The sequence below is a fragment of the Phocoena phocoena genome, chromosome 1, assembly GCF_963924675.1.
Source record: "Phocoena phocoena chromosome 1, mPhoPho1.1, whole genome shotgun sequence".
NCBI classification, from domain to species: Eukaryota; Metazoa; Chordata; class Mammalia; order Artiodactyla; family Phocoenidae; genus Phocoena; species Phocoena phocoena.
Window position 1 is genome coordinate 42,254,840 of NC_089219.1, and position 24,736 is coordinate 42,279,575.

The window sequence follows — 24,736 nt, forward strand, 5'->3', positions numbered from 1 at the left end:
TGTGCCTGCAACAGTTTAGAAGAGCTGTACCAGGCATTTTCCTTCATAAGGAAGGCTTCAAGTTCGGTTCAGAAAAACAAAGAACATTAATGTCTTTCCTTTCCCCGAACTTTCTGGGGTCTAAGGTGATCCCTCCCCAGGCGTCAAGATTGTTGCTTTACCTCCACTGCCACAAAATCATATGTCCCCTTCCAGTAGCTATAATTTCATCTTCTTTCAATCATCTCCTACTTACACGCAGGCCTTTTATCTGGAAATGTCAGGTGCAAGATGGTCAAGGGAATTTTCATAAAATGTACAGAAACCCATTTATGGTCCCTACTGATCCACATAAGCCACCATAGGGAGGCTCAGCAAGCAGTGTACTCAACCAAGTGGTCATTATCCTTATGATCTAGGACCATGTCAACCCAACAAGAAAACCCAGGTAGCTGAACCAGAATTCAGTTTGAATCCCCTACACCACCTTTTGGCAAGCTGCCACACAGAAGGTATATCAACAGGCTGGCATTGAGTTGCTGCTAGGAGAAATAAAGAAGCATCATGCCCAGAAATGGTCAGGGTGGAATCCTGAATTTTCAAAATAGAGCTACATAACCTCCCACCCCTTCCATTCTGATCGTTACCCAGGAAGTAGCCAAGATGAAATGATCCCTTTCTGGAGATAGCTGCATTCAGTGACCAAACTGGCTTACTGAGGAAGAAGTTATTCCAGCAGTCAACATTTGTCCACATATCAAATGCCTGTGAATGGCAGAGGGCATGAAAGGCCCCTCAAATATCTTGACTATCAGCTCACTAATACAATAAAAATGGTGCAATAAAAAGTGCACCACTGCCAGACTGCAAATGGTCCAGAAAGCTGGAAAGCATAACACAATTAGTTTCAAGGGTCAAAATGGTGTAGCCAGTCAGCTAACTGGACTAAAAACAACAACAACAACACAACCAGAAAAAGTGTCAACAGCAGTGAGGCACCACTGATACCTCAAAGAGGGAGGTCAAAGGTCCAATTTATTTAATCTGCCAAAACAGGCAGGGGCCACATCCCATGTAATGTAGCTTCTCTCATTATATGGCAAACAGGTCAACTTTTGGCAGGAGTCACAAGTCTGGCATGCAATGGTACCCCCTGCATCAGAAATATGGTCTTTTACTTTACACACTTTATGACAGTTGATATGCTGTCACATCTGATACAATGATGGATCCTGGCAACAATGATGGCTCTGGGCAGTGCAGGCTCAATCAGAAGCTTGATTCCAGGGGGCTTCATCAGAGAAAAGGCCCTTATCGTGGGCATCTACATGAGTGATCCAGACAGTCTGATCAGCAGCTATAATTTGTTTCCATAGTTCACAGCTTCAAAGAAAGCAGTCTTTAATCTGCCAGTCTATAGTTTCCAAGTGGCAGACCAAATAGCTAGGCCATTGGCAACATGCCAAGGGTCAGCAAAAATACAAGTTCATGAAGGAGAGTACAGGCCAGACCTATAAGAACAGCCTTGAGTTCTGTCCACTGAACACAGCAATTACAGTCATTACCAGTCTGCATAGCTGGTGCAAAGGCTGAACAGCCACAAAAGATGAGCAGACACAATCAGTTTCAGCTTGGCTGGACCACTGGTGAACCAGGACAAGGTTTAGGGAAACCTCAATAAATTGAGGACCTTATTGAGTCAGTGGCTTTGCTTCAGACAGTGAAGTTGGGAAGGAGGGGCCCCAAAGGAGGGGCTGAGCCACAAGACATTCTGTACCCCCATCCTCTTATCTCTCAGACAAACTAGTGAAAGTTCTAACAACTTTGCTTTCTGCCCACAGCAACTGCAAATTACACACATCTGTAAATGTCTGAAAGGAGGCAGAGCCTTCTGCCCAGCCAGGACAAATCTTAGTGCTAGTTGTTACATTGTGAGGAGTCTGAACCTGAGTCTGACTGACAGACTGGTGAAAAAAATTCCCTCTATCAGAGAGGATATTTGAGGGTTGTTGAGAGTTAGCCTCAACCAGAGGAATGTTCAGGCAGCTGTCTTTGAACCTACTTCCTGGTACTCAGTCTGCAACCATCTCCTTAATTCCTCCTCATTAACAGGCAAGAAAGTAGAGAACCACTTAACAATTTTGTCAACATGTTCACTACTAATTCCCATGGACTTCCCTCAAATTATTAACCAGCCCATAAGGCCCTCACCCTTCCTCTTCCAGAAACCTATGTTTCTGTCAACATCCCATCCTTGTTGCCAGAACTATTAAGAGCAGAGAAGGATCTGAGATTTTTACCCTACTTGCAAACTAAGTTAGAGCCTGTCAGTTTCATAGATGCTGGCAGAAGAGCTAGACTCCTGGGTTGGAGACAATGAACTTTATGACTCATGGCAATATCTGTAGTCAGAATATCAGAATTTCCTTGCACAGTTTCCCAGTCCCATTTCCCACAGGGTGACACAAAGTAGGCCAAGTGATACCTGCACACACAGTGGACTGTGTTACAGAAGAGGAGCCTAGAGAACCCAAATCTTTTAAAATAGATACTATGCATGCCTGCCCTTTGCTCCAGAGAGAGACATTACCTCTGTCTTCCAAGGCTGCTCACTATACAAATATCCTTGAAAACATAGTCAGGAGCAAAAAGTCAGTGCCTGTGCTCACAAGACATTACAGAAGCCACGGAGAACTGTATCTCTGGATCCTAAGACAGGGTCACTGCAGAATTTAGATGTTAAGAACCTAGCACAGGGACTTCCCTGGCGGTCCAGTGGTTAAGTCTCCCGTGCTTCCACTGTAGGGGGCACAGGTTCGATCCCTAGTCGGGGAACTAAGATCCTGAATGCCTTGTGGCCAAAAAAAAAGAAAATTTCTTGAACTGAATAAAATTGAGAATACAACATATCAACTTAAAAAAAAAAAAAGAACCTAGCACAATATCTGGCACATACAAATCAATCAAAAGCTATATGCTAATATTATTATTCCTTCCTCATTAAACCTAAAATAAAAATGCTCAATTGTGTCTCCATCTCACTTTAACTAGATGCCAAAGAATATCACTAAAATTGGCTTAAAAAAAAAAAGTTCAACCACTACTTTTCCCTTGGGAGAAAGAGAATGGGGAGCCAGAAGGGCACAAGAGACAAAACTTTCCTCTCACTAACACTTTTCAACTTCAGTCATTAAACCAGGTGAACTGCAGAGGGAAAAAAAACAGGTGACTGGAACCTAACTCTAATGCCATTAAGGTACACATAACCTGCAAACTTTTCCACTTTTCTTTACCACAACTTGACATCTCATTCTTTCTATCTCAATTATTCCTCTATAACCACAAATAAGTATAAAGACAGGTACAATTATTCTGTTAATTTTGCTTCTTGCAATTATCTCAAACTTACCTAGAAGTCAATGACTAATGATTTAACATGGTAAGCAATTTTTATTTGAAATTAGAATTTCTGCCTTAAAAAACAGTTTGACAGTGAAAACATAATCAGGAAGAATGGCTAACATGTAGCAATTCAGTAACAGCATTCAAATTTTACAAATATGGCCTCAGGCCGTATATTTTGTCACATTAACTTACTGAGCCCTCTATCAAAGCTAAAGCAGAGTGTGGGTGTTTTGTACTTCTCTATAAATGGGTCACCTTGAAGTTATAACCCTCAATTTAATAAACTAGTCTAATTTTTATTCTCTCAATGACAGATCTTCTTATTCAAAACCATATGTCAGAAAATGGTAGATGCTTAAAAATACATAATTTACAATTCTACTCCATTTACTTGTACCATAACAGCCAATATTCATAATATTTCTTCAAAAAATATTCATGGAGCACCTCTTAATATATACTATAGGAACAGTGGTTAAGACCCAAGCAGCTGTTCACTCAAAGAGCTGATAGTAGGGAAAAGAAACATGTTAAGTGATTACTGACAATCTGATATAAGACTCAAAAGAGAAATTTTTGAGAATTTCAGAAATTTTTCAGAATTTTTTGAGAAATTCTCTTATTTCTGATATAAAAGAAATATGTACAAGATATGTAAGAAGAAATGATTAACACTAACTGGGCACAGAGTACTGATGTTTTATAAACAAAAGGTAGGCAATAATTTTGAACAATAAATAGAAGTTTTCCAAAGGGACACGAAAACTACGGGTTCAAACATATGGAGTCATGAAACAGCATGTTTTATTATGAGCATCAAGTATATACTGAAAAACTCAAATTTTCCTAAGTCAAAAAATGGAAGAGTACTTAAGATCACAAAATCAAACAATCACAGGAATGGATGTAACCTCAAAAATCATCTAGATCAGTTTTTCTCAAGTGTGGTCCTTGGATCCGGCAACATCAGCATAACCTGGGAACCTGGCAGAAATGCAAATTTGCAGGCCCCACCCAAGATCCACTGAATTAAAAATTCTGGGCTCCAGTAATCTGTGATTTAACAAGCCCCCCCACTTATTCTTATGCAAGCTAAAGTCTGAGAACCACTGATTTAGATCAAGGGTTTTCAGAATTACTGAAATTCTTGGGCAGATAATTCTTCATTGTCACAAGATGTCTACTGCATTATACAACATTTAGCAGAACCCCTGGCCTCTACCCACTAAATGCTATTAGCACCCCGCAGTTGTGATAGCCAAAAATGTCTCTAGAAATTGTCTAATGTTCTCTGGGGAACAGAAATCATCCAAAGTTGAAAACCACTTATCTAGACCAGGAATCAGTAAACTTTCCTATATGGGGCAGGGTAAATATACTGGGCTTTGCAGGTCATGCAATCAACTATTCAACTCTGCTAATGAGGGCAAAAGTGGCCAGAGACAGTATGTAAATGAACATGAAAGACTGCCTTCCAGTAAGACTTGCTGACAAAAAATTTGGTGATTTGGCCCTCAGGATGTAGTTTGCTGACCCCTAAGCTAGATAAATTACCTAAATTATAACTGAATGTCCTCAACCCCACTGCTGCCAAGTGATTATCCAGACTCTATTTGAACACCTAATCTAGTCTAATCTTCTGTGTTCAAGTAGATATGGGTCTAAGCAGATCTACATTTTATAGACTGAATAACTGACACCCAGAAAGGATAAATGACTTGCTCAGAAAACCACAGCCAAAACAAAAAAACAAAGCACAAAAACAAGTGCTCTAGTCTGCCTAAGTGCAATGTTCTAACTGCCTCCTATAGAGAAGTAACCATGTGTACCTGTGAGGCATTCAAATGTTCTAACACTTTGCAGTTACTAAAACCTAGAAAGAAAAGTATTGATTTCAAAAGAAAGTATTGATTTCAGGTGGGCGGGGGACGTAGATAACTTTATCTTAAAAGCTCAAATAGTAAATATTTTAAGCTTGTGGGCCATGAAGTCTCTGTCTCAACTACTCACCTCTGTCACTGCAGCAAGAGAGCAGTCATAGACAATAGGTAAATGAGTGTGCCAATAAATCTTTATGTATAAAAACAGGCAACCGGCTAACAGGCTACAGTTTCCTGACCCCTGAACTACAGAGTCCATAAAACCTGTCTGGCAAACAACAGGCATCAACCGAACCATGCTCAACAAATCTGAAGTCTCTCCATTCCATGTCTTCTGATCACCTGTGAGCTTAGAAGCATGGCACTGAACTGGAATGGCAGTTTAGGAACGATCACTCCCTCCCTTCCTCCTTCCCACCTTCCCTCCCTCCTTCCCTTCCTGCTGCATGTCTGCTATATGACAGGCACTGTTAATTTATTTTCTATGTAAGTTTTAACAATTTCGACAAATTTCTAAGTGGTGGGTCACATTTTCCTCTAGATGTCCAAGCTATTTGACAAATTAAGCTAGAAAATGAACACTCTTATGTAAACACCTGGATAAAATCTTTGTTTCAAACCAGTTCATGACCATGGACAAGTCACTTCCTTTTTCAGGGTCTCAACGCCCACGAAAGAAAAAATGAGAAGCTAGAAATAGATGATCTCTGAAGTCCCCTGCAGAGAACAAGTGCATACTTTAAAATTGTCAACAATAGGGCTTCCCTGGTGGCACAGTGGTTCAGAGTCTGCCTGCCGATGCAGGGGACGCGGGTTCGTGCCCCGGTCCAGGAGGATCCCACGTGCCGTGGAGCAGCTGGGCCCGCACGTCCGGAGCCTGTGCTCCGCAACGGGAGAGGCCACAGCAGTGAGAGGCCCACATAACGCAAAAAAAAAAAAAAAAAAAAAAAAAAAAACTGTCAACAATGAAAATAACAGCTAAAATTTATTAAAACACTTTCTATGTCAGATACCTGTTCTAATCACTTTACAATAACCCTTTTTTCATATGGGAAAACTGAAGCAAAGTGGTGTGAAGTAACTGGTCAAAAATCACAAGATGAGTGAATGGCAGAGCTGTGATTTAAATCTAAGTAATCTGACATCAAAGGCCATGCTCTTAACCACTAACTACTAAACTTTAATCTACATGCCAAAACCTTATTTTCCCAATGACCAACAATCCAAACACAAAACAATATGCTTTGTCCCTCTAAAAACGAAGGGGACAGTGAAGAAAGGAAAGAAAGAATACTAACAAGACTACTTTCTGCCATAGTACTCAATCTCCTACCCAAGGTAACCTCCCAGGAAATAAAGATGATGTTCCATGAATACTTAGTTTGGTCCCTCATCCACAACATCACCAAGGATACCTATCTGTCTGGATCGATACCATTTCTACTCGCAGTCTGGTATCCTCTCTTGTAGAAAATATCTCTTTGTGTCAAACTAAAAAAGAAAGAAGAGTGATTCACAGCTTCATTTAGAAGGAAAAAATGTAATGTAATGAAAGGGCAGAAATTACCTACAAGTAACTTACCAGTAGGGTCATGGAAGAGTCCATGCTTCAAAGAGGAGTTGATAGGCAAATGAAAACTCACTACATCCCATAGTGATAGTCCAATGTATGTAAATGTACAAAGCAATTTAGGCAGCAAAGGTATTACTAGCTGGAAAGACCAGGAGTAGAAAACAAAGCCACAATTGTGTCATCCAGGATATACAACTGAAAGTAACATCAAAATCAGTGCCAAACTAGAGAAGAAATAAAGGTACTCTTAATATGTGACCAATGGAACTAGATTCAGAACGAATACTTTTTTAGAAAGGTAGATAAGTTTTGTTTATGAAAAAGTCTGATAGAAAATATTACTACTAGTGAAAGTTATTTTTTCTTCACTTGAGTAGAGCTATGATCTATGTATCTATATTATCAGCAACAAAGAAACATAAATAGAAAAACATGAGACCCACATGTGACACTAATCTAAATGGGTACACCACTCATTTTGTTCTCAAAGGAAAATTATAAGTTAAAAAAAGTATCTTAGAGGAAAAAGAATTTACCATGGCATTAACTGAAACGTTAAAGGGGTGGGGGAGTGAGAAGACTCATTTTTTTGTTCATCTAGACCCAAAGTAAGAGGTAACTAATTACTGAAATTATTAAATAGCAACCGCAATTTTGTTTGGATAACTGTTTTCACATCTGTAAGCAAATCGAATACAGTCTCAAAAGTTTGTTTGATCAAATGATTTTTGCTCTATACCTCAACCTTAATGAATTATACAATTACAAAAAGAAAAAGATTTGGAACTTGCACCTGAATGCATCTGTCATAAAAAAAACTTTAAGGAAGAAGAAAAAAAAAAACCTCTCTTGATTCATCAGTGCCTGCCTGTTTTTTAAACCCAGGAAATTCCTTTACACCCCCTCCTGGTTCTGGTCAGCCAAAACTGTATGTGTACTAGTCTAGTCATTCCTTTACCAGTAATATACTATGCTAACACTATTTACATTTATAGCTGATTTTTGTTGGACTATTCCAAGTTCTAAACTCATTTGTTCAGAGTGGAATTTACAAATTAATTAAACACTACACTGTCATTCTCTCCATTCAAACTTTTGGTGGTGCAGCCACTATGGAAAACAGTATGGCGGTTCCTAAAAAAATTAAAAATAGAAATCTTATGATTCAACAATTCTACTTCTAGGTATATACCCCAAAGAACTGAAAACAGGGACTTAAAGAGATATTTGTACATCCATGTACAGCATTAATGATTCATGATAGCCAAAACGTAGGGAAAAAGTGTCCATTGTCAGATGAACAGATCAACAAAATATGGTAAATACATAAAATGAAATATTATTCAGCCTTAAAAAGGAAGGAAATTCTGACACATGCTACAAAATTGGGGCCATTATTCTAACTGAAATAAGCCAGTCACAAAAGAACACATACTGTATGACTCCACTTATTAGAGGTACCTAGAGCATTCACATTCACAGAGAAAGAATGGTGGTTGCCAGGGGCTGCGGAGAAGGAAGAATGGGAAGTTACTGTTTAATGGGTAGAGAGTTAGTTTTGCAAGATAAAAAGAGTTCTGAAGATGGTTGGTGGTGATGACTGCACAACAATGTGAATGTACTTAATGTCACTGAATTGGACGCGTATTGATAAAAATGGTTAAGATGGCACATTTTATGTTATTGTGTATTTCACCACAATTTAAATTCTTTTCCTACTGGCAGCTGTTCTTACTTGGGGGAAAAAATCTTTTAGAGGACAATTTGGAATATATTTGCTTTGTAATTAGTTCACTCACCTACAAAGTCTCAAATCTATCCCATTAAGTCTGAGCTGAAATCTTCCATCCACTACTTACCTCATTACAAGAAACCAGGCAATTTAGCTTTTAAATTATAGCTCAAGACTTGGAATGTAGATGCTTGGATGATACTGACTTCTTCTATAACTGGTCAAATCAATTTCCCTACCCAAAAGTGAAAATAGTAAAATTATGTTCTATTTACCTCATATGATTGTTAGCCACTCCGCCACTGATTTCAACAGAAGTCCTTTGTTTATTGAGTTGAAATAGTTAGAGAATACAAAATCCTTCTCAAAAACTTTCCCATATTTAGACATTGTATTTTCCAGCAATAATCAAAATCTTAAACTTATTTATTTTTAAAATCTAGTCACATTTAAAAATCATGTCGCTTTCTACAAGAGCAGCACTGAGCTCTCAAAACTATTATTAATTTTCACAATCATATGAAATAAACAGAACATAATTTTACTATGCTCACTTTTGGCTGGGGAAATTGATTTGCCCAGTTATAGAAGAAGCCAGTATCATCCAAGCATCTACATTCCAAGTCTTGAGCTATAATTTTCAAAATAAATTGCCTGGTTTCTGATAACTGGATAAATGCCAATTTTTTAAAGTCAATTCTACAAAACTTTTACATAATATTTTTTAAAAGTAAGAAAAATCCTTTTTTTAAATTTTTATTTCATATTGGAGTATAGTTGAGTTACAATGTTGTGCTAGTTTCAGGTGTACAGCAAAGTGAAGAATAATCCATTTTAAAACCAAGTCCACAAGAATAAACTCATCTGGAATCATCATTTGTAAGAGGAATACAAGGTTCCTAAAATACACAAAAGGCTAATGTGCTTGTGCATAGTTTTCTAAATAACTTTTATTCTACCAGTAATGTTCTCCTGCCTATTTGACAATATGCAATTAACTCTCACCATTTGGAAAACAATTGTTCACTGCAGATGCCATAAGCTTTTTCCAATTTGTAAACAATTGTTCACAGCATTGCCATTGGTTTGAAAAAAAAAACTTATTAGAATGTTTTCATGCAATCAAAATAAAATCCCAAATGCTTGTCAGAAAATCTCACTTTGCCTCTGAATGCAGGAATTCTAAATTTCCAGACTGGCCGATAAAGCTAAGCATAATAATTGTCACAAACAGGAACTTCCCCAGCAGTCCAGTGGTTAAGACTCCGCGCTTCCACTGCAGGGGGCACGGGTTGGATCCCAGATCGGGGATCTAAGATCCCACATGACACGCAGCATGGCCAAAAAATAATAATAATAATAATTGTCACAAATACTAAGAGAGCAAACAGCTACAAGTTATTAGAGGAAGTCAAAAGTTTGGTAAATCAAAACAAAGTTACAGTTACCTTAAAGCTTTTAATGAGGTAAACTATACTTTTTGTTGCTTAAAGCCATTCCTACTAGAGCAGAACAATTTTACAAAAGGATAAAATCATTCCTAGACATACAGAGTCCTTTATCACACAACTACATTCCACATTAGATAAAAGACTAACTTGGAGAATGAAAAAAAAGGTGAAAGAATTAGGCAGAAAATCTCAGGCCAATCCTAATCCTACAAAGCACCAAAATCTTGTGGTCAACTTTTATTTTCAGAACTTCCTTCTGTTTGAGTTTGAAAGTTACAGTATAATCAAATGCAGATATATGCATATTCCTAATGTAGCAGATATGACTTGGATAATTAAATGAGCAAACTCTGGAAATGGCCATCAGAATATTTAGTTGTAAAAATAAGTAACTTTAAAAATTAGAGAAAGACAAAAGCCCAACAAAATATCAGTAAGGAAAAATATTGCCTACTATGCTAGCGTTAGACCATGTGCAATGATGGCAGTGTTAAAGGAGGGAAACGTCTGCCTATACAGAACTATAGCTTCTAAGTTAATGCCAAAATAAATGGTTAAAAATATCTCACTACAATATTTTCTTCCAACATCAAAAGGCAAAAGTGGTGTTTACAGGGTATTAGTTCTAACTCCAACTCTTTCATGAAGCATACAGCTCTACTTTCAAAGGTCCTCCCTAAAATACTTATATGCCAGTGTCACTACAGTTGAGTCAGTAAGAAAAATCTTTGCTCATCCTTAAAATTTCTCTTGGAGAAAGGACACCAACCAAGTAGTTCAAATCTGTACAGGAAGGGAATCCACAAATATGAATTGGTAATTTATTAAGCTTGTGAACTCACTGCAAAGATACATTGATATATACAGTCTATTTGCCTCCTCCTCTTCCTACACCCCAAAGACTCCAATAAGGCACCAGTCTCAAATGTTTATTTCTCCCTCAAAACCAGCACAATGTCCCGCTACCCTCACCACCTCCTCACCATCATTCTTTTTTACTCTCCCCTTAATACACCACACCCACACTTCATACAGCACACTCTCCTCACAAATCCAAAACTCCTCACCTAAAGCACCTCATACTTAAAAGCCCCACACTTATCCTCGAATTCTACACATTACCTATAATACAGGAAACAATACAATCCACACACAAAACAACCCGACAGAACACCCCACTCACTCGACAAATACCATTCAAGCCGTACATAAGCCATTCTACACACCCCCAACATAACATAGTCCCCCACAGTTCACAACACACACACACACACACCACACACTCACACACACCTCAAGTCAGGTACCGTATAAAAACTCAAACCACACAGCACAGCAGTGCTCAAACAAACGCTGGGAAGAGGCCACCCTTTGGGCACCAGGAACCCACGAGGCTGGAGGTGAGAGGGTAAGTGGGCCCAATACTTCACCTGAAAATCTGCCAGGATCATCTCTCGGTCCATGTTGGACGCCATGGCGGCCGCCGAGTTCCGCGGCTCCGGGAGCGAAGCGTGCACCCGGGAGGGAGACTGCGCCTCCTGCGGCCGTCTCCGCCGCCGCCGCCGTCGCCGCCGGGCGCCGAGGGGCTGGCGGGCGAGCCGGCGGGCGGGCCGGCGGGCCGGCGGGCGGGGCAGCGCGGGAGGCTAGGCGCTCATGCACTCGGTAACCTTCAGGCGCCTGGGCCGCTTGCCTGCGCCCCGCGGAGCCCGAGCCGCAGCCGCCTCAACAGGGAGGTTGGTAGTGATGTGGGTTCGGTCTTACTGTCGCCGGCCAGGATGAGGGCTGGTTGCGACAGCACGCACCCGGCTCCCTTCAGCGGCGACAAGACCGGCGGGGGCGGGGAAAGCGAGCGAAAAAGCAGGCGGGCGAACGCCACGGCCGCCTCCGCCTCCTCCGCTTCCTCCCTGGCCGCCGCCTCCGCCCCTGGTTGGCCAGCGCCGAGGCTGTCGCACATTTTGCCTGTCATCGAGGTCGCAAAGCGCCGCTTTGCGGCTACCACGTGACTGCCCTCCTGTCAGGCGCTGGGCGCGCGACTACCGGGCGGAGGTCCGCGCGCCGCCGGCGGGGACGCCAACCTGCTACTGCGGCAGCTTGGAGTCCCGCAACAGGTTATTCCGGTTTGAATTAAGCAAAGGCCTCGGGGTACCGCCTCCCCGTGGCTGGGGCGGGGATTAGATTCTGCTCCTTACGTGGTTATATAGTAACACACATACACGTCAAGCCTCACAAACCAACTCAGCATACCGTCACATCCCGTCTAATAAACATTTCATAAATGTACATTTTCTCTGTTTCACCAAAATACAACTTCACATAGCCTTTTATGCTCAACCTGTCAAAGCCCACTTGCACACTGTCACACTCGATCCCAAGCCCTGACGCTTGCATCCTCAGACATTCAGTAACAAGGAATGGCAAGCAACCAGATTCCCACGGTAGTCATGGGGCAGACATGGAAGCTGAGAAAGGTGAGAATATCGATCCCGAGAAAAAGATGATCAGGCTTTGAGCCAAGAATAGTCGAAGACTATGTACAGTGAAGTGTGATAGTTTGTCATTCCCGCTGGAGGAAGAGTGACAGAATATGTACAACTTTGACTTGGGAAAATATCATCTTCTGGACTGAAATAGAGCATGAACTTGCGGTGGAAAGTATGTAAAATCCTGAAAGTGTGAAGTAAGTTTGCTGATTTTGTGCTGTAGAGTTAAAACAGAAACTAGTGAAATCACCATATAGAATCTTTGTATTCCCTGAACAAAAAGAGCACTATGGTGTTCTAAAGATCTAGGTTTATTCTGCTTTTTTTTCTTTAGACGAAAATATTCTGGCCTACAACTCTCATGTAATAGTCTGTATTTAGACCAGAATGAGGTAGTTAAGGAACAGAACCATCCATAGTCACATGAATTGAAGGGTTTCTTGGTTAATTGCCACCCCCAAGGAAGTAATTCCAAAATATAGCACGAATATGAATTAAGAGGTAAAACAGAGTACCAGCAATTTAAGTGTGGCAATTCACTTGCCCCATTCATATATGTCATTCTCAGCACAAGGCAGGTGGATGATTGTCTCTAGTTACATGGCCAGGATTAATGCAGCCCTGCAAAGTTGAGATTTTTCTCTGTGATGACATGTGTGTATATCTCGGAGCCCATCCAAATCCAGTACTGCTCCCCTTCTCCCTCCCTCCTCTCCATCTGGAAATTAAAAGAATGTGGTAATACAGAAATAGGGGAAGAATACACTAGACATTCAGGCATATGGTTTCTAGTACTGCTTTCCCAACTAATTAGCTGGGGGAACTTGGATGGGTCACTTAGACTCTCTTGACTTCAGCTTCTGACATGACTATTTCAGGTGATGAGAAAACAATTATGAAAATGCATGGAAGCATAAAATATTTTTACAAAACAAGCATAGATTTCATAGTCAGCATTACTAGGCTTGAGTTCTAGTTCTGCCGCTTGACAAAAACAGACAAAAAACTTCTCTGACTCTAGATTTCTTTACTTCTAAAGTGGGGCTTATAAAACTTATTTCACAGAGTGATTGTGATTATTGAGTGATACAATGCTTGTGAAAACTTTTGAAAACCTTAAACCATATTAGGTGCTATTACTTTGTATACCAGTTCCTAAATGCTTTTCTCAGGATCACCTCTTTCATAATATTTAAGCCAACAAGGATTCTTCTCCTTTCTAATCACTGCTGTACTATCTTTACAACACAGTTTAATACTCTGATAAATTCTGTAATTTTTTTCTCTAATTGTTTCATCTCTGCATGTTTTAATCTCTCCTCAAAGGTTGTAAGTTCTTTGAGATTATCAGCCATTTCATTCCATGTGTTTTTATATTCACAATAGTTCATAAATAGCAAACTCTTGAGTACATAACAACCAATGCCTTTGAATTTATTTTTATTGGATGTCTAGTAGGTACAGGTACTTCACACACCTTATCTCATTTAATTTTTACAACAACCATTTTACAGAATAAAAAACTGCTCTGATAGGCTACGAATGTGCCCAAAGTCATGCTATACAGGGACAGACCTAGTATTCAAGGCTAGGTCAAAACTAGTGCTCTTTCCACTCACCCTGTTGCCTCCCTGCATTTTACCCTCCATAGTGTATAATTCCTGAAGAGACTGATTCTTCCCTATGATGTAACTATTCATGGTTGGATACCCAGAATCCAGAGTAACTTTCCACTACAGAGAAAGGAATGAAAGAAAAATAAATACTGAATTAAGAGAAAATTCGGGACTTCCCTGGCTGTCCAGTGATTAAGAATCTGCCTTCCAACGCAGGACGCAGGTTTGATCCCTGGTTGGGGAGCTAAGATCCCACATGCCTTGTGGCCAAAAAACCAAAACATAAAACAGAAGCAGTATTTTAAGAAATTCAATAACGACTTTAAAAGTGGTCCACATCAAAAACATCTTTAAAAAAAAAAGAGAAAATTCATTTCCCCAGAATTCCTTCCTTAAAGGAAACAATTTCATTCCAGTGTCAAAAACTGAGAAAATAAAAATATAGAGATTCTCTGTCCATAAGCATGGGCAAAGAAAAATAATTTTAATCTATCCATTCTCATAGTTGTTTTACTGCATTAACTCATGGAGCTCAGTCTAATTCAAATATAGATCTTTTTCTAGAATCTCCATGTTCTTTGATCTTACCATTCTTCTTTTAAAAGGAATTTTATTTCATATTTTTTCAAATATATATAATAAAGTTTACTTGTAGTTATTTTGCTAAATTTTTATTTGAAATAATTTTAGATTTATATAATAGTTGTAAACATAGTACAGAATGCTCCTATTTACCTTTTTCCAGCTTCCTCTGTTACCATCTTGCATGACCATGGTACTGATATCAAAACTAAGAAATTAACACTGGCATTAATACTATTAATTATGTTCTAGAGACTTATTTGGATTTTTATATTAATGTTTTTCTGTTCCAGGGTCCAAACCAGCATACCACATTACATTTAGTGGTCATGTTTCCTTAGCCTCTTCCAATCTGTGACAGTTGCTCGGTCTTGACTTTTTAAGACTAATGGTCAGGAACTTTATAGAATATCTCTCAGTTTGGGTTTGTCTAATGTTTTCTCAGAATTATGCTGAGTTTATGGATTCAGGGGAAGGATTCCACAAAGGTGATGTGTCCTCATCACATCATATCAGGGACACATGATATCAACATAACTCATTATTGGGGGTGTTAACCTTGATCCCTTAAGTGAATCAAGCTTTTTAACAATGCTACTCAATTACAATCTAATTCCTGAGAAGATTAATGCTACTACAGTTAGATCCACACTTAAGTAACCCAAAATATATTTCATATAATGATTTAATGTTTGTTAGGACACTAGTGCCTGATCCTAGACTCTTTTTTTTTTAGCTTATGGTTACAATTTATTACAGGAAAAGGGGAAAGGATACAGGCCAAAACAAGCCAATGGAAGAAGCACATAGGGAAAAGTCTGGGAGAGTTCCAAACCCAAAGCTTCCAGTGAACTGGACTCTCAAGTAATGGAAAAGGCCTAACATTTGGGGATGAATTCTGAGTTCAAATCCTATATCCACTACTTATTGGCCTTAGTCACATTCTCTATAAGCCTCAATTCCTTCACCTGAAAAATGGGGATAGTTATCATATTTACCTCCCAGAGTTGTAAAGATTAAATAATGTGTGCATGATGTTATAACCAGGAAAAACTATAAGTATTAATTGTTGCTATTATGTTTAAACTTTTGAGTTGCTTACTGGGCATTTTTTTTCTTACTTTACAAAAAGACTTGTTATAAGTGGTGTGAGAACCCATATGAAAAAGCCTGCTGAATTTCAGAAATAAAATGCCAAAGCCACAATAATGAAATGATAAAAAGGCCCCTTGAGGGTACCAGTCTGTTTTCTATGTCTCTTGGATCTATAAATATAACAAAAGGAAGATTTTGGGACTATGTAAAGAAATTGTAAATACCATATACACATATCCATAAGTTAATCATTCTGAAACTATGCATACTTAAGTCAATGAGGGAAAAAGCACAAAATAATTTGACTGTAGTATTTCTATAAAGCCTTTAAAATGAGTATAAACTGCTGAAAAAATTTCCATGACTGTTAGTATTTTATATCCAACTAAAAGGCTCTATTTCAGTGTTTGAGAGATATATCATTACTGTGTTAAAAGACAAACTACTACTTTCAAAATAACAGATGCTTAACTGTCAATCTTTTTTGTACACCATGTTAGAATGTAAGCTTATTGAGGGCAAAGATACTCACCTTTGACTTCAGTGAACTAGCCCTCAATATGAGATTTTCATTGCAGGTCTTTTGTAGTGCTTACTTACGCTTTCTGAACTAAGACTGTAATCTCTGTGCTGTCAGTTCTGGGTTATACAATAAGCAAACGAAGTATATGCTTCAGGACACCAGCTAAGCCAGAGTAAAAAACAAACAAACTTTCTTAAAGAATTTAATATTTCAGCAAAAGCATTGAAGTAGTCAACATGGGAAAAATCAGAACTTTGTTGGACTCCTTTACACTTATTTTTTGGTTTTGTATTATTTTTATTTACATATGAGGTGAGTTGCTGGGACATCAAAATCTTTTCAATGCTTAAGAGCTCCAAAACTATTAATCCAGCTCTGTATGCATCTTAAATTACCATAAGTTTTATTTATCATTATTCAGCAAAAAGAATTTTATTTCATGAAAATTATAACACATGTATACCTATACTTTACATGAGTACAATATTCTTCCTTATTACAATGTCTTCTCTTAGCAAGAAACCATAATAAATGCTAGAAAGCAACTCTCATAAGTTGGACTAATGCCAGTTATCTCTTAACAGCCAACAGTGCTACTATATCATCACACCCTCCAGCTGTACTGAAAGATTACATACTAATTTCCCAGAATAATCAAAAGTAAATTATATTATTTATGGTATTTACTGGTATATATGGAATCCTAAATGTTCTATTTGAAATGTCTAAATATATGTAAGAAACGAGAGGAGTTAATTTCTTCTGTTGTAGTTCATGTTTGATTCACATTTCAAGTTTAGTTACCTAAGAAAAGAGCTCTGGTTATTTTCCTCTCAACAATTCAGTTAAAGGAAACACTGCAGGATTCTTTGCAGTTTCAACTCTCTCTCTACCTACCAGGCAATCTGATGCTAGATGATTATCCCAATGTTGTTGGTGTGTTTCGTTGCTAATACTCCCAGTGTACTTCAAGGAGCTGGGTATAGATGTTGCTTGAGGACCTGCTTGCTAGAGGTCGGTAATAATTAGACCACCTGTCATTTTTTGCTTGGTTTCATTTTGACCACTGGGTGCATCCTGCAACTGTGTTGGATATTTTTAAGTGCAAAAAATATAGAAAACAGTAATTAATTAATCTTACATAGCTAAAAGAGGAAGTTAAAAGTACAGAGAACTGGTGTCTCAGATGATTGAAATAAACGATTAGGAAGATACTATTCCTTTACATTTAGACACACCCTCCCCCCCAAAACAAGTCCCATCTAAGTAGTCAGAGAGAACTTTGACAAGAAAGAAATGGCCTTGTTAGAAAATCCTTCCCAAGACTTTTTTTTTTTTGCTTTAAAGTTAATTGCTTTTCTCCCTTTCCCCAAAGAAATGGAATATTTCAGTTTCAAGTCCCTGTAACATTAAGGCTTCAGAGTTCGTCGTAATTTCTTACCTATACCATGCCTTTAGTTTTCGTAAAAATCAGTCTATAAAAAACTTTTGCTTTTCCTGAGCACTGGTTTTGCTGTCAGTCAGGTCTCTCCCTCCACTCCCGCGGCCACCTCTGCCCACCGCGGCCCTGGGCGTTGAGCTAGCAGGTGCGAGGCCGAAGCTCTGCACTGAGAAAAGGAGGCCGAGTTTACACAGCGCGCGCCCCAGAGGAAGAGGCGGCAGCCGTAGGCCTGGCCGCCCGAACTTCGAGAGCCTAGCGGGGGAGCGCGGAGGCGGGCCGGGCTGCCCGGCCAGGGCCGGGGAAAGACTCGCTTCGCGCCAGCCTCCTCTCCGCCTTCCAGCAGTCTGCGCCGCCGAGCCTCCAAGGCCCTGCGGCTCTCCGCAGCCTTAATTAACAAGCCTCTTTCCTCCACCTCCGCCCCCGCCGGCCTCGGGGCAGCCCGGGGTTTCACATCTCAGACTCCATTCCGCCCGCCAGCCGGAGGGGGCCGAACCCGGCTCCCCGGGTCCGAAAAAGCCTCTCCGGCTGGGGCCTGGCCGCTGGGCTGGCGGGTGGGAGCCAGCGCAGGAGACTGAGGGAGGAAAGTGGAGAGCGAGGAGGCGGGAGAAAGGGCGCGGGGCGGGGGGCGGGGCGAGCCCGGCAGAGTGCTTGAGCGCCACCAGGGCGGAGGGCGGGGCGTGGGCGGTGCCCAACCTTCCCGCTCCCGCGGCGCTGCAACTCAGCCGAGCCTCCTTAAAACTCTGCCGTTAAAATGGGGGCGGGTTTTTCAACTCAAAAAGCGCTCAATTTTTTTCTTTTCAAAAAAAGCTGATGAGGTCGGAAAAAAGGGAGAAGAAACCGGCACCGTCTCTGCAGCGGCAACAGAAGCAGCAATTGTTTGAGCGAAAAAAGAAGCGAGGGAGGGAGGGAAGGAAAAGACCAGAAAGGGGCACGACGCACAAGTGTCTGTAGGGGTGAAGGGAGCAGGGACCGGCGATTTGGGGGGGACCAGCTACAAAAGAAACTGTCACTGGGAGCGCTGCGGCTCGGGAGGAAGCGGTGCTACCCAGCTCGGCTCCAGGGCACAGCTGGCTGGCGGCCGCTGCCCTATCGGCTGCACAGGCTGGGGGCACAGGCCAGGGGACCGCGAGAAGTTGGCGAAGTGGCACCCGGCGCCGAAGCCGCTGGGCTCTCGCCAAGAGCGGCGGGACTGGCTGCGCCTAGGAATTGTGGCGACTCCCGATACTCAGAGCTTGGCCTGTGACTTCCCAGGACCCTCCCGATCTCCGGAGGCCCTCAGAAAACCGGGAAAGGAAGGAAAAGAGGCGGCGGCAGCTCAATGAGCTTCTACATTAGGAAGTCTGAACTGGCTCGGTCGTAGGCGGGAAGTTACCGGTGGGCTGCCCTGTGCAGCCGCGATGCTGCAGCGCGCTGCTTCAGCAGCCCGGGCCCCATAGACACTTCCCGCATCGTACTGCCCCTTCCTCACGCTGCTGGGAGTCCCAGGACCCGGTGGGGCCGGCATGACCGGCTTGCCGGGGGCCCGCCGCGCGCCCGGCAGTCTCCGGAGACGCGCGCCGAGCCTGGCTCCCACGGCCTCTGAGGCTCGGTGGGGCTGCGGTAGCCCGGCTGGCGGGCTCCGGAGCCCTCCCGCGCGGCGTTAGCCCGCAGCTCGGCCTAAACGCGAATTAAGGCTCCTCCGGAGAATCCAAGGCCACCGAGGAGTCGTTACGACCTGTAACTTGAGGGCCACGGAACTGCTACTCTCGTTTGCTTTTGGCGATCATCTTTAACCCCCGGAGCACCTCAGCATCCAGCCACCGCGGCGCTCTCCCTGCCGCGGAGGACTCAGGACTACCCCTTCGGCGAGACGGATGGAGACCGAGCCCCTTCGAGGACCTGCCCCTGCGGTACTGGCTCGCGCGGCTCAAGTCACCACCGTGAACAAGGGTGGGTTGATGCCTTTTCTTCCCCCCCAAATGTCTCTTTTTTCGCGGTATTTTCTGCCCTGATCTAGTGCCTTAAATCTCCGCACACATTCCTCACGGAGATCTGTAGTGTAGGTACGTGCCAGCTCTGCCTATATTTTACGTCCAGAGTAATTTACCAGAAATATATGTGTGCCTGTATATCTCTCAGTTTAATCACCAGAATTCTTCATAGGGGTTAAGCTAAAAAGCGAGGAGCGGAGCCCCTCTCCAATGGCTCAGTTTTGCTGAATAATCACGTGTGAATCGAGGGGCGGGCTTTTGGCAGGCAGATCTTACTAGTATTTACTACCAAGCTCTACTCCAGATTAACCATCCCAGTCCTTCTGTCAGTCTCCGATGCCATCATGCAGCCTGGTTAGGAGCGAAGGAAAGGGGAAAAAGAAAAACAACTAATTCATCTTTTCCCGATCGTCAGGACCCTAAAGAATGGCCGAGCCTTGGGGGAACGAGTTGGCGTCCGCAGCTGCCAGGGGGGACCTAGAGCAACTTACTAGTTTGTTGCAAAATAATGTAAACGTCAATGCACAAAATGGATTTGGAAGGACTGCGCTGCAGGTTGGTATCCAGAGAGGTGGGGAAAACAGGTCAACAATGTTGCCTACGTGACCCGGGTTTCTAGAATAATAGCTTTTAAGCTTTCAGGGGTACAAAATTTAACTGTTTTAAAAACTAGTTGGTTGCCATATTTTATATCTTTAAGTGGATCCAACTCCCCAAAATGACGTACTTTGAACAAACTCGTCAAATCCAATAACATCCTCGATATCAAGTGGGTTCCAGGTTTGGTATTAATTTTTGGAATGTTTTTGTGACGGTGGGGATTCTGTAGCAGTCGTAGCAGCGCTGAGTTTTTTGGTTTTTCTTTTTTTTAGACAGCTCTGTAAACACGTTATTATGATTATTATTTGAAGTAAATACACTGCTATTAGTGGTTTCCGTACTTTGCTCCAATAATTGACTTTAACGTTAATTTTCTTGACTACTGGCAAGGGTGTTTTTTCTTCAAATGCTTCAGGTTTTGACCAACGACCTTTCCTCGTTTGGAATGGGTGGCCTGGGCACGGGCACAGGATGTACATTTCACAGTTAATGTAATACCATCCACCCATTCAGGATCGAGGAGGAATAAAAAGTTGAATTTTCTAATCAGAGCTCAGTTTATAGTGTTTTTGTCTCTGCGGTCATACCCTGGTATGTTCTAATTTTTAGTAATTAGATTTACAAGCAACAAATGAAACACGTCCAGCTGCCAAGTATTGTACCTGATAATTTTTTTTCCTCCTCTGAACGTTATCATGTAACTTAGTTGAAAGGCTCAGAAACAGAAAAATGGCAAAGTAGTCTCAAACAGTTGCTTTATCTGAGTTCTGATGATATTCTTATAAGCTATGCGTATTCGAAATGCAACACTTAAAGCTGTTTTTGAAAATCCACTGGGGAGAGGGTTTTTAGAGTGCTTTGTTTTAATTGCAAGAATTAGAAATTTAAGTGGCAGGAGATGTACTATTGACAGATGAAGTCCATACAGCCTGTATATTTTAAATCAGAATACACTGACCTTGCAAAAATTTCAGTATTAAGGAAGCTTATAGATACTAAATTATCTTGTTATTTCAGGTAGATTAAGTGGGGAAAGGATTTTTTTTCTTTTTCCACCTAGTAGTTTTTAACAGGTTTTGTGATGATAGCAATGCCACAAATTTAATATATTGAAAAGTTTCCTATTGAACATTCAAAATATTATATAAATATCACAAAGAATGAGCCACTTAACCCTGTAAGAATAGGATCTTGCAGGACTTTTGACGAGCAGGAAGACTGGGAGATTAATACCGCAAAAAAAAAAGTTTTGACAAACATTTTTAAAACAACTCTGCAGTCTCGTTTATATTAAACATACTTATCAAGATATTAACACCCATTTATTGTGGCTTAGTCCTAGTACATATAATGAAACACACACAAACAGGAGTCTCAAGGCTTATTTTCAGTATGTATAATCCTGACTCTGAAGTTGTGTCATAACTCAAGAAAGAACTTTCTTTCAAAACAATTTCCAGCATTACTATTATTTTTGGTGAAATATGGCAAATTTTCTCCTACAGTTATGTTTATTAACCCAATTACAAAAGATTTTTCCCCCTTCCTAGTGTAAGCCTCTCAATCAGGATATCAAAGGCCTTAATCGTACATTTGCTTTACAAAGATCCAAGGTGTCTCTCTCTTATTTTTCCCAGTTCAGGTCCTTAGATGTGACTAAATATTTAGAGGCAGTTGTGGTAAAAATTAGATTGTGTTAATTTTTCATAACCAAAAAGTATTTCATTGAAGTTCTTGAAAAATAAATTATGTATCACTTTTAACCACTGCCCCAAAGGAAGGGCTAAAAGTCAACAGGGTTTTATCAACAGGGAAGCTTAACATCTTGGCCATCTATAGAGTTTGCATTTATAAAATATTATTCATTCTAAATATATTTCATCATGCTACTTAATTTGTGATTTTTTAAAAAACATTCTAAAGAGATAGATAAGCTTTGTATGTATTTTACAGTGTATATTTAATTTCACAAACATTTGAGTGCCTACTGTGTAATGTATTATAAATTTAGGTTATTATGAATATACCTAAATATAAATTAAAACAATTAAAATGCTGAAATATTCTTGCATGTTAATGAAACTATATTTTTCACGATTAAATTATATGTATTGTACAACTGATTGCTGCTCCACAAAATATTTTATAACTATGAGAGCCTAATAGTGATTTCTTATTAGCGTGAAATATATTTAAACACCAGTAGATAAGTCTTTGTCATGTGAATTATTTGTATGTTGACAGCAAATTTTAATAGCAAATTCTGGCTTTTAAAATACTGGCAGTTTACAAATAGCTATTCCTAAATGCCTGATAATAACTGCAAAAGGAAATAAGATGGATCACCAGTTGATTAATAAATGGGCTGAAACCACAAGACAAAGCTGTCTGTGTCCCAAAATACACATTTAATATCTTATTTTCTCTTCTTTTGCTCACTTGAAAATTAGGAGACTAGTTAGAACTTTAGGAAACAGTAAGTAATATAGTAGGATGACTGTTTCATTCTTTTCAAGAACAGTTTCCATACAGTCATTTCCTATCTAATACAAGACATATCATGAACTTAGTTTTAGATAAATACATTGACAATGTAGAACACTGTTGCTTTTTTTTTCACTTTAATAATCAGTAACATTTTTAAATTTCAAGTGAAGGATTCTAAGCACTAAACACACCTAATATCCCATATGAAATAATTGCAAAGAAAAAAAACTATTTAAAAAATACTTGGAAACTTGGGGCTGTATCTATTTGGAGAGAACTTGTGAAAATTAATAATTTAAGAAAATACCAGGTTTGGATTTTTAGGAGATCATTTTCACACTTATAAAATCAGACTAGATGGAGTCTGATGTGTGGAAACACTTCTTCGAGGATTTAAAGAAACTCACTCTCCTTATTTCTTTTCAGCTGTTTAGAAAATAAAATTTACCCACATTTTATTTTACAGAATTAACACCCTAGGCATATCTCATGAGAATGAACAAGCAAACAGAAGGAGACTTACTTAAATCTCAAGTTCCACTTCTTTTATTTTAATAAATTCATGAAATTACACAACTCTTTATGGGAGATAGAGAACCAAGTTGTCAGTGAATTTTATATAAGTCGGACTCATTCTATTTTATTAATCAATTTATCCTACTTTTGGGCCCCTTTAAGATATTCCATCATAGAGGCTCAATTTTTAGAAGTTTTCTTCTACTTTTACCTAATAGTACTCATTTCCTGAAACTGAGTCCTTCAAACCCGATCATATGGGTCTTCCCCAAGCACTCCTTCATCAAAAATAGTTACATACATTAAAAGAGATGGATATTTTAAAATATTCTTGTAGTAGGAGCACTTGAAGGATTCTACCGTTTTTTCTTCTTTTCTAGGTTATGAAACTTGGAAATCCCGAGATTGCCAGGAGACTACTACTTAGAGGTGCTAATCCCGATTTGAAAGACCGAACTGGTTTCGCTGTCATTCACGATGCAGCCAGAGCAGGTTTCCTGGACACTTTACAGACTTTGCTGGAGTTTCAAGCTGATGTTAACATCGAGGATAATGAAGGGAACCTGCCCTTGCACTTGGCTGCCAAAGAAGGCCACCTCCCCGTGGTGGAGTTCCTTGTGAAGCACACGGCCTGCAAAGTGGGGCATCGGAACCATCAGGGGGACACCGCCTGCGACTTGGCCAGGCTCTACCGGAGAAACGAGGTCGTTAGCCTGATGGAGGGAAACCGGGCGGAGGGAGCTGCGAATCTGCAATGAATGTGGGGAGGGCTCTCCCACACTGCCTTCTATTTTGTCAGTTAATTGATTGGCTGTCCTATTTTAATATCATTTGTTAAAATTCAGTTCTGTCATATTTTAAGCAGCTAGTTAAATCTTCTGAAACTGCTAAGTGGAAATCTTACTACAGGTTTATGAATATATTTAAGCAACATCTTTTTCACCTGCAAAACCCTGAGTTCTAACATGTAATTGCAAATAGCTTTGGCTTTCATCCGAATATTTTATCTTTCCCTGACTTTTCTCCTTGCTTCTCCCTTTGCCAGTCTCAATACCCAACTTGAAGACTTTGTTTTAAAAATGGTTTGTCCTGATGCTTCTTTTGCCTGATTAAAACACTTTTTCAAAACAGGACAGTGTTTTCTGTGGTTTCCACTCCTCTTATAATCCCCACATAATTTGCCTCTTGCTAAGGAGAACTACACTAAAAGATCATGGTGTTTTAAGTCTTGACGTTAGAAAAAGTAGACTAATTGAAAAACTAGACATATTCTATTGATGATTCAGTTATTCTTTTCTTTCTCTCCTCATGCTTCCCCTCAAAGATTTTACTTGGTGCCTAGTATGTCTGCTTTAAAACAGAATAAGGACAACATGTTTGGGAAATAAACCTGAAATTATTTCAGT

The 24,736-nt window shown here is 40.2% G+C and overlaps 2 protein-coding genes across 2 annotated transcripts in view; one reads left to right on the forward strand and one right to left on the reverse strand.

Moving 5' to 3' along the window:
* The window catches only part of FAF1 (Fas associated factor 1), a 499,684-nt gene extending 487,772 nt beyond the window's left edge, over nucleotides 1–11,912 (reverse strand). Inside the window, exon 1 of the mRNA XM_065875930.1 lies at nucleotides 11,451–11,912. Coding sequence (XP_065732002.1) covers nucleotides 11,451–11,495 — 45 coding nt within the window. The 5' untranslated portion in view covers nucleotides 11,496–11,912. The remainder of the gene's footprint in view (nucleotides 1–11,450) is intronic.
* Nucleotides 11,913–19,285: 7,373 nt separating this feature from the next.
* Nucleotides 19,286–24,463, forward strand: CDKN2C (cyclin dependent kinase inhibitor 2C). The gene is made up of 3 exons (XM_065890133.1): nucleotides 19,286–19,686; nucleotides 20,143–20,282; nucleotides 23,711–24,463. The coding sequence occupies exons 2-3, from the start codon at nucleotides 20,154–20,156 to the stop codon at nucleotides 24,086–24,088; spliced, it is 507 nt and encodes a 168-aa protein (XP_065746205.1). The 5' UTR covers nucleotides 19,286–19,686; nucleotides 20,143–20,153; the 3' UTR covers nucleotides 24,089–24,463.
* The last annotated feature ends 273 nt before the right edge of the window (nucleotides 24,464–24,736 follow it).